Consider the following 17,743-nt stretch of genomic DNA (forward strand, 5'->3'; position numbering starts at 1 on the left):
GGGCCCTCTAACTTTCATGCTCCAGGGGGATGAATCTCCATAGGTTCTGGTTGTGTTTAATGAAATGGTTGCCATTCAGCAGCACACATCTAGATGGGTAGATGACTGTCGTATGGTGTGGAAACAAGGACCCCGGGGGCCGGTGCGCCTGGGTGGCTCAGATGGTTAAGTGTCTGCCTTTGGCTCGGGTCATGATCCCAGGGTCCTGGGATCGAGCCCTGCATCAGGCTCCCTGCTCGGCGGGGAGCCTGCTTCTACCTCCCCCACTCCTTCCAACTCTGGCTCTCTCACTATCTATGTCTCTCTCTCAAATAAAATCTTAAAAAAAAAAAAAAAAAAAAAGTCCCCGGGGGCCACCACTGAGTCAGCCTATGCCTGTCTTGGGTATGGTGAGAAAGAGGGCAGAACCCTGCCCCAAGACTCCTGGGGCAGGAAGAGCCTCGGATGGGTCAGGGTTATTCTTGCCCCGAAAGCCGTAAGCCAGGATGAGACTAAGGCAGAAGGAACAGACTTGAGGAGCTTGCTTTTGGGCTTCTGGATTGATTCCCAAAAGCTGGAGTGTGCATTGACCAAACAGTGCTGAATCTGTAGACATTTCCTCCTTACTACACTCACATGTGTACACAGACTCACTCTTCCGCTCACATTGGTCAGAGAGCACAGACATTCAGCTCAAATTAGTGCCCCTCAGATACTCCCTTCAGCCTCAATTTTATGAAGGCTTAGATTTTCTTAGAAGGCTTTGTTTTAAGTTTAAGAAAAACTAAATTGGTAAATTTCTCCTCAAACGTGTCTTTGCCACTGATCATAGATTTTTAAATCCCTGTCAGCACTAGGCAAGGGGAATTCAGCCATGGACAAGACAGTCAAAGCTCTTGTGCTCCGGGAACTTCCTGTCTGGTGTTTATGCAGCTTCTCGTGATTACTGCTACCAAGAAAGAACAGGGCGCAGTGACAGAGGACAGAGCCATGGGTATTGGGGGAGCGTGGCAGTTTCAAAGTGGGAGGGATGGGAGAGGAGGGTGCAGAGAACAGGTGGAAGGCTGTTGTCAGGAGAGAAGACGTGGTAGCTCCAAGGAGGCAGGTGCAGTGGAGAAGAGCCTCTCCTGGTCATGGATACAGCAACCCTGTTCCGACTTCATTGGGAAGGTCTGGCTGATGCTTTCAGCTTTGGAAGTCCCCTCGCAGAAGAGGGTGAGGGTTTGGGCCCCCATGGCTGACCCAGGAGCATGAAGCAGGTGGCCATCTTTGAGAATTACAATGAAAAGAGACCCATTTGGGGTTTTCTCATCAGAGGTAGATGGTACGTCCTTATGTTTCAGATCTCTGTTGCCGCTCAGAGCTTCTTCCAGATCCAGGCCCTTCTCCAGGCAGTTATTTAGTAAAAGTGTTGGTTGGTTGTCTTAGTGTTGGGCTTCTTAGTAAGCTAACTCATGAGGCATTGCTATGAAACATTCGGCAACCTGCTGTCTTCTCATTTGCTTTCATGGGGATTTTCATTGGTTAAACATTAGTCCAGTGTTTCCTGGCCTGGTGCAAACCCCTAGTGGGTTATTTTTGACCAGGTATGCTGTCCTCCCCCCTGTGGCGTATCGGTTTCCCCTGGTGGGTCAGCTGTGGTCGGCTGGTGGTGGCTTTTAGATCAACTGGATCCACTGGGAAAAAGTGCATCAGGAAGAAGAACTGCTGTGGCTGGTTTTTGATGTCTGCCTGGCGCACGGAACGGGGCGGCAGGGAACGCTTGGTATCTGCCACCGTGGGTCTAAAGTTTTCTTGTTAGTTCTTGGCTGCCCTCATGCTACGTGTTCAGACCCTTTCCAGTAGAAGCTCTGACTTGGAGATTGGCCTCAGAGGTAGTCCATCGCCATCACTTGCTGACACTGAACTTCTCAACTGTTTCTCTATGAAATGAAGCTCCCTTTTGTTTCCCTAAACCCCTGCCTGGAGGGTGATGTTTGTCTTTGCCAGGGTCAGCTGTTTATTTCAGTTAGCTGAAAAATTTGATGCCATTGAAACCCAGCTATCGTTAAAAAACCAAGGCCTCTGTTTGTGTGATTTTTTAATTTACCACCGTATTCTACAACAGATAAATTTGGGGGGATGCAAAGCAGAAGACACCTGAGTTTGTGTAGCAGTTAGAAGTCATTGATTTTGCCAGCCTCCTTGGGAGCACAAGGACTCCTGCGCACAGCAAGAGGTGCATGTCGCCCCTTGGTGATGGACTTGGTAGCCCAAGGAGGCATGATGCCAGGGACACTGGGGCTCCTGTCTCTGGCTGACCTCTGCGGAGGTCTTACTTAGTCCCCATTGGTGGGGGAATCCCATGAGGGACCCTGGCCCAGCCCTAGTTTTTCTCTTTAGTGGTTCTCTTGCAAATCCTGATCACACAGCATTTTGTGTTTCCTTGGTCTTTTTTTTTTTTTAAGATTTTATTTGTGGGGCGCTTGGGTGGCTCAGTCGTTAAAGCGCTGCCTTCGGCTCAGGTCATGGTCCCAGGGTCCTGGGATCGAGCCCCGCATCAGGCTCCTTGCTCAGCGGGAAGCCTGCTTCTCCTTCTCCCACTCGCCCTGCTTGTGTTCCCTCTCTCGCTGTGTCTCTCTCTGCCAAATAAATTAATTAAAAAAAAAATCTTTAAAGATTTTATTTATTTGCGAGCGAGAGAGGGAGAAGGCACACAGAGGGAGACGGAGCAGCAGACCACTGCAGAGCAGGGAGCCCGCTGCGGGACTCGATCCCAGGACCCTGGGACCATGACCTGAGCTGAAGGCAGACGCTTAACCGGCTGAGCCACCCAGGCGCCCCTTTTTCCTTGGTCTTTAAAACCCATCCCTTCAAAGAGTTGGAGGCCCCCAGTGTCACCTGTGGGGTCAGCCCTGTGGGAGGACCAGAGCTGACAGGGAGAAAGCAAGGCTTCACCCAGTGGCCCGGGAACCAAGTAGGCCATTTGTGGTGGGAGGGTGTGGGCTACATGGTAGGGGGAGGACTCCAGGAAGCCCTCAGGAGCCGTTTGCGTAGAGGATATTAGATGTGGGCTGGAAGGCCTCCCTACCTCTGTAGCCCTCTGCACTCCTTCCTCCCACCCCTCAGCGTCCTCCTTCGGCCTCTTCAGCAGCCTGTCTGCTCCCTCGCCTCCAGGCCTCTGCCCGCACCCGTCACTGTGCCTGAAGCCCTTCTCCATCTGCTTCCCTGGGTGCTATCTCCTCACTCTCTGGTCTCAGCTTAGCTGTCCCTGGAAGGCTTCCTCTGGCCTCCTGAAGACGAGATTCGTCGCCTTCTAAGTGTTCCACCGACGCTTGGACATGTCCCCAGCATCTGTTACATGTGATGTCAGAGCTCCTTGTTTACCTTGCCCGTCTCCCAACACTGTAGGTTCCCACAGGGCCATTAAGCACTCTGGGCCCAGCACGCGGCACGATGCCTGCGCGTGGTGGGTGCACGTGGGAGCACACACAGCAAGGCGGGAGGCCTTGACTGAGATCCAAACAGTGGAGGGCCCCTGGGGTGCAGCTTTGGGTGCACACGAGGCAGGTCACCTGTCACGGGGTGAGCTGTGCTCAGAATCCTGTGACTTCTTTTCCAGGTAGTCCCTTCAGAGTTCCCGTGAAGGATGTCGTGGACCCGAGCAAGGTCAAGGTTGCTGGCCCCGGGCTGGGCTCCGGTGTCCGAGCCCGCATCTTACAGTCCTTCACAGTGGACAGCAGCAAGGCTGGCCTGGCCCCTCTGGAAGTGAGGGTCCTGGGCCCACGAGGTGAGTGTGCATCCTGCCTTCCTGCCAGCATTCTCCTGCCCCAGGTGAGGGCACCCGTGACCTGGCGGGCGCTTGACTTTGGAGTTTGGTCGTGAACTTAAAATTGAATTTCCTAAATTACTTTATTGTTCCATATTCTAGCTAAACAGGAGAAGCTCCTGCTTTTATTTATTTATTTTTAAAAGATTTTATTTATATATTTTGAGAGAGAGAGAAAGTGCACCCATGCTCACGTGTGCACATTTGTGAGTGGGGGAGAAGGGCAGAGGTAGAGACAGAACCTCAAGCAGACTCCCTGCTGAGCACGGAACCCGCTGAGGGGCTCATCCTCATGACCCTGAGATCGAGACCTGAGCCGAAATCAAGAGTCGGATGCTTAACCGACTGAGCCACCGAGGCGCCCCGAAACTCTTGCTTTTAAAAAGCAGGCAGATCTCTCATTTCTCTAGTGGTCTTTCCCCCATTTAATAATATGGCTCTAAGTGACTTTTTAAATTTTTATTTTTCTTAAGTAGTGAGATGGAGCAAGTAGTATTTGGGCTCTCACATGTATGTCTCAGCATTGGGGAGGTGACCGGGGTTGGTCTGGAATTTGGGTGGGCGGTGGGTTTGGAGGTGATAACTCTCTTTGAGGTGCCTTGGTGCCCATGTGGAACACACCCCAAATTTCTGGAAATGACAGATATGCAGCCCATATGACACATGGCATTGTCATTGTCCCAACTTCCTGGAGGGAGAGGGTCTCTTGGGAATGGCCTTTGTTGACAGTTTGGCCTGCCCTGTTGGCAGCCTGGAACTGGGGTTTGGTCTGAGTAGCAGGCCATTTTGGGACAAAGCCCTGAAGTGCACTGAAATTTACCTTAATTGGTAGGCAATCACATTTCCTCTTCCGGCATTGAAAATGTGCCATCCTCTCCCTAATTTCTTAAATTATCTGATGTGTTCAGATAATGAACACATGTGTTCATTCAGTGATGTGTTCGTGGCTTTATGGAAGTGGCAAATGGGGGCTTCCTTCTTTGAAGAGGAACTTTCTACTTAATGGGGTTCACCAGGAGGTTATGCCCTTTGAAGCTCAGGGCAGATGTGGTTTGAGGGAAATGAGGTCATGGGGCTGGAATCTGATTCTGCATAGTTACTGAGTTTTAAAACCTGTGTGTGTGTGAGAGATAGAAGGAGAGAGGGAGGGAGGGAGGGAGGAAGGGAGGGAGGCTTTACTTAGCTATCTACCTCTATTTTATTATTATGGAGGACTCGGAAGTAACCGCCTTTTAATTTTAGCTGATGAGATGGATTCCCAGTCATGGCGTAGCCCCTTGAAAGCCATTTCAGAGTTCTTTAAAGGTGACCCGAAGGGTGACTTTACGGAGACAGGTTTGCAATTTCCTATTGGCTGCTGCTCTAATTTATGTGACCTGAATGCCTCTTGCTGGCCTCACCCCTGAAATTGCCTTGTTCCTGCCTCATCTGCTTTGCTTAATGAGTATGCTGTGCTTTGCTTAACCTATCCTGCAGTTGACCCATCCTTGATGCTCACGTTCGGAAGCGGGATCTGGAATCTACCAACCCAATGCATGCCTTGATTATGCTTTAACACATTCTCTAACCGTCCCCTGCAGGCATCGCTTTGAAGATTCCCCTCCACCCCATGAGATTGGCACCCTCACCTGCCCTGCACCTACCCCCAGCCTGCTGGTGCCATAGTGGTCTGTGCTCAAAGGTGGCCATAAGTTTGATTGGCCAGCCCATTGGTTAACTTGTGCTGTTTGAACTTGTGGACTCTTTGGCCCTTCCTCAGCTATAGAGTAAAATTGCCACATCCCAAGCATACCTCACCAGCTTGAAAGGGGATAGCATGCCTGTAACACGTGTCTTCACACAAGCACGGGCAGTCTCCTTAATTATACTCAAGGGCTGACTGAGTGTACTTCAGCCAACAGAAAGCTGAAGTTGTCTCTTGGGGTCATTTCTGCAACCATGAATTGGGGATCCTGTCTCCTGTGATTTCTCGGGCCTCTGATTATGGCCTGCCTACCTTTATGTTTCTCATCTGTGGAAACCAATAGCTCTTGGGATTGAATGTGATCCTGTTTCAAACTCAGCCCAGGGTGGAGTGAAGGGGAGTCTAAGCAGTTCCTCAGACCTCTCATTTCTCTTCTCAGGCCTGGTGGAGCCGGTGAACATAGTGGACAATGGGGATGGCACACATACAGTGACCTACACCCCATCCCAGGAGGGGCCTTACATGGTCTCGGTTAAATATGCTGATGAAGAGATCCCTCGTAGGTAAGCTCCTGACAAACCAGCCTGAGGCCCACCCCTCTATGGGATTGGCCAGCACTGTCCTGGTGGCCTGTTCATTCATTTATCCATCTGTCCACCCTCCCAGCAATCCATCTACCCATCCATCTTCCCATCCATCCATCCATCCACCCACCCACCCACCCATCTACCCATCCATCCGTCCATCCGTCCTTCCTTCCATCCATCCATCCCCATCCATCCATCCATCCATTCACCCACCCACCCACCCATCCATCCATCCTTCCATCTATCCATCCATCGGTCTACCCATCCATCCACCCATCCATCTACCCATCCATCTTCCTCATCAGCAGGTACCAATGAGAACCTGCATGCTGTCTGTGCCCAGGTGTTAACAACACACTAGCCTTGATATCTGTGGCTGCTCCTCTCTTGGTACCCTATATCCCCCTACTTTGTTCCTTTTGGCCATCTTTAATTTAAAGATGAGCTGAAACTAAGGAGTTGGGAATCTTTGAAGAAACAAGGAATGTGTTCATCAAAGTCTTCTTTCTGGTGACCTTGCAAGTAGTTCTTTGATTAGGGCGAAGATTTTTACTTTTTTACTTCTTTACTGGAAGATTTGGTTGACAATTGTGTTCCCAGAGGGTATTAGATAGAAGCCTCGTTCCTCATTCATATTAATATGAAATGTTGCATGTGCTCTTCCTCTGGCAGAACAGCTTCCAAAGGATTCTTTTCATACCCCTTAAGATGAAAAAAATTTACCCATACCCCTAATATGTATTTTTTTATTTTTTTAAATTTTTTAAAAAGATTTTATTTATTTGACAGAGAGAGGCACAGCGAGAGAGGGAACACAAGCAGGGGGACTGGGTGAGGGAGAAGCAGGCTTCCTGTGGAGCAGAGAGCTCGATGCAAGGCTCGATCCCAGGACCCTGGGATCATGACCTGAGCCGAAGGCAGACACTTGACAGAGCCACTCAGGCGCCCCCCTAATATGTATTTTATGTACAGATACACATATAGCTCTAGGTATGTAGAAATAGATAATTTATAAATTACATTTATGTATTACTTTGCAAATAGGTAGTTCACCATCTAAAGCATCCTAAAAATAGAAGAGGATAAGATATTAATTTTATTATTCCAACATTGTTTCCTAATTCCAATATCCCCTTCACATCTTGGTGACCATTTTCTTAGCCTAACAAAAGTGAGTTAACTGTGTCTCCCAAACCAAGTTGGGGATTAATGTGTATCCCATGGAATACACTCAGGGAAAGCGTATGATGGTTACATGGTTGTAAATTTCTGCTCGATTTAAGGTACGTTAGGCACTCACTGTCTTATCTGCTATAGAAATCCCCCCTCTCGAGCCCAGTCTCTTTGTGTAAGGGAGATCATATATAGCTGGGTTGACAGTATTGACACTGACGGAGGATGTGTATGTGTCTTTCAAGTCCCTTCAAGGTCAAGGTCCTTCCCACATACGATGCCAGCAAAGTGACTGCCAGTGGCCCCGGCCTCAGTTCCTATGGTGTGCCTGCCAGTCTGCCCGTGGAGTTTGCTATTGATGCCAGAGATGCTGGGGAAGGCCTGCTTGCTGTTCAGATCACGGTAACTTTGCGTTTTTTCCTAGAGTCAAATATGATTAATGAAGACCTAACTTCCTGGCCAGGGATAAGAGCAAGATTTTAATAACCCATTTCTGGCCTGATGCAAATGTTTGATGAATTTTTTTCCCACCAGAGAATCGGTAATTGTGCAGGACAGCAGACATGCTTGCCTGAGTGAGAGGTCTGGAGGTATAGCTCCAAGTACCGCGTTTGTATGAATCTCATGTACTTTGATCTCTATTCTATCCATTCCTCTGCTTTTGTTTTAAAATGTTTTAAATTCCTCATCAGATTAGTTAAGACTAGGTTGTGCTGCATATCACAACACCCCCGCAAATAAGACTGGCTCCAACCCATGGGATTATTCTCTCTGGTTAAGGGAGCCCAGAGGTGAGCCGCCTGGGTGCTGTGTGGCTCTGCAAGGAAGCTGGCTCCATCTCTCTGCTCCTCGGTCCTAGCATGTGGCTTCTGTCCTGAAGTCTCCTCGTGGACCATGAGCTGATGCACCTGGCAGGCCACAGGGAGGAGAAAAGGCAGAAGGGGAAAAGGGGACCTTCAGCTCAGTCAGCAGTCTCGAGCCGCTCTGTGTGACTCTCACTTCCCTCTCATTTACTGGAACTTTGTCACAAGTCCCCTGGCCATACCTAGTGGCAAAGTTTGCTAGCAAGTGGGAGCAGTGCGCCCAGCCAACAATTGGGAGCCTTTTACTAAAGAGAAGAGAGAGAGCGGCTGTGGTGATGTAGGACCAGGAACCTCGGCCCCCTCATCTCCCTACATTTCATTGGGTCCGGAGCTGAATCAGCTCTTGTTCACTTGACCGTAAAATTCCTAAAAATTGACCATGTCCATATGGTGTGACCTTCTCCCCTCCCTACCTCCCCCCCAAAAAAGATGATAATTAAGATTATATTAAGCCATTAATTCTGTCTCCTGAATAGAGGCACCAGTTAATAAGCAAAATGTGTCTCGGTTTCCCATGACTGGTTTCTACATCTTGATGACAACATCCTAAATAGCATTTCTCTGTGATTCACAGGACCAAGAGGGAAAACCCAAAAGAGCCATTGTCCATGACAATGAGGATGGCACGTACGCAGTCACCTACATCCCTGACAAGACTGGACGCTATATGATTGGGGTCACCTACGGGGGGGATGACATCCCATTGTCCCCCTACCGCATCCGGGCCACACAGACAGGAGATGCCAGCAAGTGCCTGGCCACCGGTGAGTGTGGGCTTTGGGGTCAGAAAGCCAGGGGCTAGCCCTTCTCTGCCACTCAGTGGCTGTGTGATTAGGGCAAGTTGCTCAACCGCTCTGAGCTTTGGTCAGACTCAGATGGAAGATCTTTCTGAGAACATTTGAATTCAAGAAACTCTTCTCAGGATCAGAGACTTTTTCACAGGGTTATTGCAAAGATTAGATGAGGTCAGGCATGAGAAATGCTTAGCACGGTGCCAGGCACAGGGAAGCTATTATTATGTTACTTTTGAAGTGGCTGCCTTTGTTAAGATCTCCACTGTGGTGGTAGCTCCCATGAAGAGCTGCAACTGTATGCCTTTCCTGAGTAGATGGTTTAATTACTCAAGATTTTATTCAAGAGCATTTTAGGTCAGCATTAGAGAAACGCATTCAAGGATCTAGGTTTTTCCTTAGCACCCGAGACTGTGCCTACGTCTCTCAGAATATCTCCAGAAATATTTAAACATCACACTTCCTTCAGTTTCTGAGACACGACTAAGACCATTACGGGCTCTTCTGTTTCTAAGAACAGCTCTTGTTATTCTGATGCTATTCCAGCAGATGTCAAAACATGAATCCCCATCTCTGAAATGAAACAGATTTGTTTCTCTTTAAATTAAACATATGTCCACCCTGGATGTGTTCTATTTCTCTCATATCTTGTTCTGAATGGAGGAAAAACTTTTGGCTTTCAGAGCAAGTTGTAAATTGCTCAGCTTGGCAGTTAGGGCCTCAAACATTGAGAAATTTTGAACCACCGGCCAATCCGATCCACCACCTCCTAGGTCTGTGCTATCTGCCAGGAATGATTAAATTGCCTTTACTAACCTGCGGGTGTGATAATACCGGGTGGGGACTTCCTCCTTGCTCTCCAGGCCCTATTCCCTCCCTTGCTGGGGCAGAATGCTGAGCAGGATACCCTCTCAGCCTGGGGGCTCCTGGAGGCCACAGTTCTCTGTTTGTCCTTCAGGGCCTTCCACAGGCTGGCCCCAGGCTCCCTTCTACTACTCCCACTCTGAACAACATGTTCTTAGCACTCCCTATTGCTTCTACACACTTTGCTGTTTTTGTGTGTGGTTTTTTTTTTTTTTTTTTTTGGTTCACTTGTTTGCATTCCCTGATGTGTGGATCCTGTGTAAAGGGTGCCCCCATTCAGACAGACTGGTCAGGGTTCAGGGACAGAGGTGGTAAGTCTCCCCTAGCCAACCGTACCTGTGCTTCAGAATTCAGCCATTCCCCTTTTCTCAAAAAGCCCTCCATCAAGGTGGCAATGCTGGGATACAAATTCCTAGAACTTCCTTTATGGAGCTGTGCTACGAGACACTTCTCTGAAGCACAGCTGATGATTTTTTCTGTACCTGAGTGTTCCCACAGCACATCGAGCTGTCGTTCTTGGTGCCCGGCCTGCCTGTTAGATTATGAACATGTCCACAGCAGAAACTGTGTTTGGTTCACTGTTGTGTGTACCTGGCCTTCAAGGAAATAAATGCCCACTGTGTATTTGCTTAGGGAAGTTGACCATCATCCTCAGACCTTTGAATGCCAGCAAGCCAGGTCCGACACGTGGTTGACACTTGGAGCTTGTTTCCTAAGTAAGGGACGGAGCATCCCCGGAAGCAGCACTTTCCCCTGGGGATCTCCGGGACCGCCCTGTGTGTGGCCTTCGTCAGAGGTCTGGCGTTGACAGATGCAGACCGCACCAGCATGTGCTTCGTGTTGGGGCCTCCCGGGCAGTTGTCTGAGGCTGGAGCTTCCATTCTCTTCTGAACTTGTTCTCCAGGTCCTGGAATTGCCTCCACCGTGAAAACCGGCGAGGAAGTGGGCTTTGTGGTCGATGCCAAGACTGCTGGGAAAGGGAAGGTGACCTGCACGGTTCTGACCCCCGACGGCACTGAGGCTGAGGCCGATGTCATCGAGAATGAGGATGGTACCTACGACATCTTCTACACGGCCGCCAAGCCAGGCACCTATGTCATCTACGTGCGCTTTGGTGGCGTTGATATTCCCAACAGCCCCTTCACAGTCATGGTAAGGAAAATTCCTTCCTTAGAGCGCTCTAGTATGACAGAAACCGTACAGCTGCCATCTGTTAAATCCTGGCTAGAACAGCCCCTCCCACTGTTTTTTTTTTCCTTTAAAAATTTTTTAAGTAGTCATGACCTTGTAAAGTGCTAGAGTAATCTCTAGAAATCCAGAGGCTTTTGGCTGTTAAGTGTTTTTGAGGAATCTTATTGGCCATCGAAGTATCCGTCAGGCTAAGGGTCTTAAGCAGTGTCCTGGCCGAAGCCCAGTTCAGAAAGTTACACTCGGACCATAAAATGTGTGTAAGTAAGACACGTTTTTTATTCTTCTAGCTCTTCCTCCTTCCCCATCTCCACAGCCTGGAGGAGAGAGGTTCCTGTTGCCGTTATGTCTGGAGACTTGACCCGTATCCCAGGACACAAAGTGCCTCCAGTTTTGTTTTGGAAAGATTCAGATTTTGCATAGGCCTAGGGAATGGCATGTCTTTTGAATAGGAACATTTAGAAGAAAGGCCAGAATGGTGAGGCTCCTTAGTTTTCAACAAGTGACTCTTGGAGCCTCCTCTGATTATGAAGATTCTTCAATCAGGACAAGATTAGAAACCTCATTTGACCCTTAAAACCAAGCACTGTTGGCCCTTTTGCAGGTGAGGTGTAGGAACAAGGCTTAGACTCAAGGTCACGAAGCCCAGTGTGCCTGCTCTGGATAGCCACCGAATGCCTCTTACCTGGCGTCCTTTGATGCCATGGGCAACAGCTGTGCTCGACCACAAAGTCCTTAGGCCTCAGTGACCTAGCCCCATGCACAGCCGGCGAAGCCCCTTCTAATGATTGCACTTTATGTAGCAACAGAGAAGGGACTCCCTTCCAAACAGAAGGTGGTGCCTCCCTTCCAAATGGTCTGTCATCGGTTGTAGCTTTTTTCCCCTTTCCATAGATGTTTGTTTATCTGTAAACATCCTGCCAGAGATCTGGAGGCTCTTTTTTGTCTCAAGGATGTAAGTGCCTGTTGACTTTGACACTGTTCATTTGGGAGTGTTTTTCTCCTTCAGGGCAGAAAGAAATGCAGCTAGAGAGTTTCTGTCATTCTTATTTACTGAGACGGGTCCCAGTTGTCGTTTTAAGAATCTGTTTTAGTCTGTAGCAGGTTTTATCAGGTTGATTGAAATAGGGCAGCATGGAAGAGCAGCTCCTGGGCAGAGGTCATGGCCTTGCTGGTGCAGCGAGCTAAGGATTGGGTTAGGCGCGGCCAAGTGAGAAAAGTCAGTGTGGAAATTCAACGTCATTTTAGCTGCTGAGTCAGGGACCTGAAGTGGGTGCCACCAGACTCATTGGGAATAAATGTCTCCTTAGCCTGGATTATTAGGATACATTGTGCAGATATCCTAACCACTACTGAAGGCAGAAAGGTGGGATGGTCACCCATAGTACCTGGCTTGGGTCTTTATTCTCCCATTTCAAGCTCTCTCCAGTCTTACCTAGGTAGACTTTGCATGTGGATTCCTTGCCTCCCTCTACAGACTTGTGGCTACAAGTCTCCAGAGCTCATGTCTCCAGGAGCCCCAGCAGGCTGATTCAGCTTAATAGATGATGCAGTCATGGGTCTAGCAGTGTATCTGCTTATCCCCGTTGAGAAGTCCTGGATCAAAGGCCATAGCCTGGCCGTTGAAAGATCTTCCTCCCGACCAGTTTGTCCCTGCATAGCACCACTGTGAGAGAGCCCTAGGAGGCGGGGACAGGGCTGTTCCAAAGGGTGAAGCTCACAAAGCTGCCTTTCTATGTGAAGCCCCCTTTCTGCAGATGCTAAAGTACACAAAAAGGAGTAAAGCAGGCATGTTGGCCTTCCTCTGAGCAGGGAGGGCCTTCCAGTTCTTGTTGTTGATTATGGTAGAAGAGGGGGATCCCTCCCCTATCAGGTTGATCGGATCAGGAACATGAAGTCTGTGGTTTTTAAAAAAATGAATTTATAAAGACTTTTAAAACATTAATACCAGAGACATTCATCAAATAACAGGAGACCACCTTCCCAGTTCCGTGCCGCAGAAGGGACTGGTGTTCCTTTTTCCCTGTTAGCACAACAAACCGATCAGCTTTGTGCACGGGATTGCGTCCTACCCAGTGCTTTGCGACTCGTCTCGGTCCCTCCATGTGTCATAGGTACCCTTCCCCATTCATTCATCAGACTCGGTAGCTTTTCCGAGCATACAGGTTTGCATAATTAACGGACTCCCGGGCAGATGGACATTTTAGGCACCTCTAAGTTCTCATGACCACAAACGGCCAGAGTAAAATCCCCTGCACGTATCACTTAGCTGTAGACACTCTGGCTAGCATTTCTGTAGGCCCGCTTCCTAGAAGTGGGGTTGCGCGTTCAAAGGACATGTGGATTTGACATTTGAAGGAAGGATGCCAACTCCCTTTCCACAAGAGGGGGAAGAGTATAGGCTCCCGCTAGAGCAAGTGGCTCCCTGCTGTAATGAGATGGAGCAGATGGGGAGGAAGCAGCCCTCAGGTTGTAGGACCTACTAAAGTGGCAGCATCCCTTCCATGTGATTCCCAACTAATCTCCATTTGCCACCGACCAGGCCACGGATGGGGAAGTCGAGGCTGTGGAGGAGGCACCGGTAAATGCATGTTCCCCCGGATTCAGGCCCTGGGTACACTTCTTTTTTTTTTTTTTTTTTTCCTTTTGGCATTTCTGTGTTCACTCAGCCTTCATTTCAGAAAAGCTATAGCCTGCTTTCTGGGGATTGCTTAAGCCCCCTGGGTGTCCTGGTCATTGGTTTGTCCCCCACTGATCAGTCCGTCACAGTGATCCCCGCTTCCTCTGTAATGAGAGCCGCCCGTGTCATCGTATGCGCTCCACGAATCTCCAGCCGTCATGTTATGATCACGCTCAGTGTCGTTTGTCCCCACGGTTCAGAGAAACACGGACTGTCCTCAGCCCTCCTGCTGACACTCTCAGCTGCCCCTTGCACACTTGGTTTCTGTTCGGGGGGAAAGCCACCCGCTGCTACTTTCTGCCACTTAAAACGCACCTTCTTTTCCAGGCCACAAGCAACTAAACCTTTCCAGGTGGAGCCTCTTGGGACTCACAGACATTGCTATCTCTCACTTTTCCACTTTCCCTTGAGCACTGCTGGGAATTCTACAAGCGAATTGCCTAGTGATTGTTAGCAATTGGTCAGAGTGACTTCTCCAATCCTTCAGGCTCTGCGCCAGCCCTGGGGCTGGTTAGACAGAGGCCGTCCTGCGTGGATGGCAGCCACATCCCCAGATCCCAGCAGCACTAGCTTGCAGAATTCCCAGCTCCTCTGCCCTCTGTTGCTTCATCGGCCCACACCATTGTCCTCTTTACCCAGTGATGGCTCCTTCCTGTTTTTAGGTGACCGAAGAGGCCTATGTCCCTGTGAGTGACATGAACGGCCTGGGGTTCAAGCCTTTCGACTTGGTCATTCCGTTTGCGGTCAGGAAAGGGGAAATCACCGGTAAGCACATTCTTGAAAGCTGCCTTGTTCTCCCTGGATTGCCCTAGCTTTCTAGAACAGCGCCTGGGAGGTGGTTCCACCTGTGCCCGACACCTGGTATCCATGAGCCCCTGAGATTGCAGAATATTCACTGTATATATGTGTGTCTCTGAAGGGGGTGGTTCATTTATGACTTGTGTTACCTTCTCTCCAGGTTAAGGCCGGGGATTCTCTCCAGGTTAAGGACTGCTCTGTTTAGATAGCTCTTGACTGTCAGGTTCCTGTCCCTCCTGTTTTCCTGCCTTGTCTTACTCTCTCCCCTTTCCAGAGGTGACAGTCACGCTGAAGTCTCTTGTACAAGAGTTCCTTTTCCCTCCAGCCTCCTTTTAATGCCCATATCTCTTTGAGCTGACACTCTGCTAATGCTGCTGGCCTCACGGTCTTTTCTAGTCTAGTTTGAGCTGCTCACTTTCAGTACAAAAGTAGAAAACTCTTTACTTGAGTTGCCTGCTGCATTTTGTGGAAGGAAAAGGGAACAAAATAAAGGCAAACATGTCTCTGTTTTCCTGTTGGGGGTCTTGGATGCTTTAGGCAGCAGTGAGTGCCCTTGGATCTGAAGGCCACCTGCGCCTTTGCACTCAGCCTCTCCCAGGGACGTCCCTGTGGGGGGCTCATCGCCCTGTCTCCCTGTGCTCCAACAGGAGAGGTCCACATGCCTTCGGGGAAGACAGCCACACCTGAGATTGTAGACAACAAGGACGGCACGGTCACAGTCAGATACGCCCCCACTGAGGTCGGGCTGCATGAGATGCACATCAAATACATGGGCAGCCACATCCCTGGTGAGTCAGGCTCCGCCCCCGGGGCAGCACGCCCCACAGGACGGCAGGATTTGGGCCTGAACGTTTGGGAGGTTTGCACAGACGTTCAGTCAGCTGCTGTGTGGGAAACTGCTCTCCGTGGCAGGATTGGGAATGCAGTGTGGGAGTCCCTGTGAAACCAAACAGCCTGTGACCCCAGCAGATCCAGCTACTTTTCAGAAGGGATGGTGCAACTAAGTGTCCTGGGTCACAGTTCAGGCCCTTAGGTCCATGATTGTTTGTCTTTGTCACTACGCCGAGCATGGGCAAAGGGTGCGCTGGGAGAAAAATGTGAGGTGCATCGAGGGACTTTCCAGCCTGGCCTGCAGAGCCCTGTGTGGTGCGGGGCTTTGGGGTGGGAGGAGAGGAGAAGCTGCTTTATGTTCACACTGCCCTTGGCAAGGAAATTCAGCTCAGATTTCATGTCCGTCAACCAGCACAGTGTTATTCGTGTTCTTCTCCTTTTTTTTTTAATGTTCAAACAGTTCTGTTTTTTAATTTAATATATTGAGTAGGCAACATATCCACATGGTTTAAAAAACATTATGGGGAAAGGCTTCCTTCTGCCCACATCACCCACCTGACCTCTCTGTGAACCTGACTGCTGTTAACTTTTTATGTTGGATTTCAGAAGATTTTTAAGACTCTACAAACAAATGTTTCCCATTTCTTAAGCCCTTTCCCATTCGTACATTAATATTAGCCCACACCGCACATTGTTCTGAGCTCGTCCTTTTCAGTCTAACAGTGTGCATGTCCGAATGACAGAGCATGTTCGTGGTGTCGCGCTGTTTGGGTGAATGTGGTACATTCGACCATTTCCCCCGTTGGAGGACATTGGGGGTCTCCCCTACCTTTTGCTGTCATTAGTCAGGCTGCAGTGAATAATAGCCTTTATATCTGTCATCTCACACTCCCAAAGGTATAGCTGTGAGATTTCGTTCCCAGGGCAGGTAGTGTGACCACAGGTATAGACAGTAGTCATTTCGATAGATCTTGCCAAATTGCCTTTCAGTGGGGCTCCCCTGCTTCACATGCCCACCAGCAAGGTAGGTGAGCACCTGCTTTTCTACCAGTTTTTGGATCTTTGCAAGACAGTTCAAAAAAAAAAAACAAAAAACCAGTATCTCAGTGTTTCTTTGTTTGTATTTCTCCTGTGAATGAGATTGAGCAACTCTCTATATGTTTAAGGACTGTTTGCATTTCTTTTCCTGTGAATTGAGCACTTGGCTGGGTTTTTCTGTTGGGGTTATTTGCCTTTGTCATATCAGTTTCTGAGAGCAAATTAAATATTGGAGAGATTAGCCCTTTGTGATAGAAGTTGCAAATATCTCTCCCAGTTTGATGTTTGCTGTAGTTTATGCGTATATGTGTGCATAATATTGTTTAAAGCGAAAATATATTATTTGCTTTTATCTAAATATTCCAAAGATGCAGATACACAGAAAGTAAAAGTAAAAAAATATCTTTCTCCTCTTTCTGTTTTACTTCCACTCCTGGGGTGTGTGTCTTCTCAGATGTTTCTCTCTGTGCCTATAAGACATGCATATAATTTTGTTCTGTTTTTTTCTTCAAAGAAATGACATAATGGTACTCTTATATAGCAACTTTTTTTTCTCTTTTTAATGTGACACATTATGAATAATCTCTCAAGCTAATACACAAAGATTTGCCCCCCCTTTTTTTTTAAGATTTTATTTATTTATTTGAGAGAGAGAGAGAGAGAGAGCATGAGAGGGGGTTGGGTCAGAGGGAGAAGCAGACTCCCTGCTGAGCAGGGAGCCCGAGGCGGGACTCGATCCTGGGACTCCGGGATCATGACCTGAGCCGAAGGCAGTCGCTTAACCAACTGAACCCCCCAGGCGCCCTCCCCCCCCTTTTTTTTTTGAGAGAGCGCATGTGCCTGCATGCCCTCAAGCAAGGGGGGAGGGGCGGGGGGAAAGGGAGAGAGAGAATCTCAAGCAGGCTCCACGCTCAATGTGGAGCTGAACACAGGGCTCGATATTCCGACCCTAAGATCGTGACCTGAGCTGAAATCAAGAGTCAGACACTTTGAGCCACCTGGGCACCCCCTCCCTCATTATTTTTAATGACCTGCCAGCAGACCAATGTTTATTTTTTTATTTTTTTAAGATTTTATTTATTTATTTGACAGAGATAGAGCACAAATAGGCAGAGAGGCAGGCAGAGGGAGAGGGAGAAGCAGGCTCTCCGCTGAGCAGGGAGCCTGGTGTGGGACTCAATCCCAGGACCCTGGGATCATGACCTGAGCCGAAGGCAGCTGCTTAACCAACTAAGCCACCCAGGCGCCCCAGACCAATGTTTATTTAACTGGCCCCCTATTGTCGGACACGGGAGTCTTTTCCTAATTTGGATCTGAGCACTCTGGAAATGGAAGTCCTTGCACAGGGCTGGGGAGAAAGGACCACTGTGGGATAGATTACTAGGGGCCTCAGAGGGCCTTACATTTTGAAAGGCACAGCAAATGGCTTTCCCAAAAGACCTCTCTAGTTGTGTTTTGT

General features: G+C 48.9%; 1 protein-coding gene across 4 annotated transcripts in view; it reads left to right on the forward strand.

Moving 5' to 3' along the window:
• The window catches only part of FLNB (filamin B), a 145,201-nt gene that overhangs the window by 104,451 nt on the left and 23,007 nt on the right, over positions 1-17,743 (forward strand). The window contains exons 25-33 of one of the 4 annotated variants that reach the window (XM_025885762.2): positions 3,581-3,748; positions 5,030-5,122; positions 5,911-6,034; positions 7,477-7,633; positions 8,669-8,858; positions 10,654-10,901; positions 13,480-13,551; positions 14,280-14,382; positions 15,063-15,203. In XM_025885762.2, the coding sequence (XP_025741547.2) occupies positions 3,581-3,748; positions 5,030-5,122; positions 5,911-6,034; positions 7,477-7,633; positions 8,669-8,858; positions 10,654-10,901; positions 13,480-13,551; positions 14,280-14,382; positions 15,063-15,203 (1,296 nt within the window). The remainder of the gene's footprint in view (positions 1-3,580; positions 3,749-5,029; positions 5,123-5,910; positions 6,035-7,476; positions 7,634-8,668; positions 8,859-10,653; positions 10,902-13,479; positions 13,552-14,279; positions 14,383-15,062; positions 15,204-17,743) is intronic. The other 3 variants (XM_073901412.1, XM_025885759.2, XM_025885760.2) reach the window with 3 other exon arrangements.

The sequence above is a fragment of the Callorhinus ursinus genome, unplaced genomic scaffold (assembly GCF_003265705.2).
Source record: "Callorhinus ursinus isolate GAN/ISIS: 27379988/994484 unplaced genomic scaffold, GSC_fseal_2.0 scaffold15, whole genome shotgun sequence".
Lineage (NCBI taxonomy): Eukaryota > Metazoa > Chordata > Mammalia > Carnivora > Otariidae > Callorhinus > Callorhinus ursinus.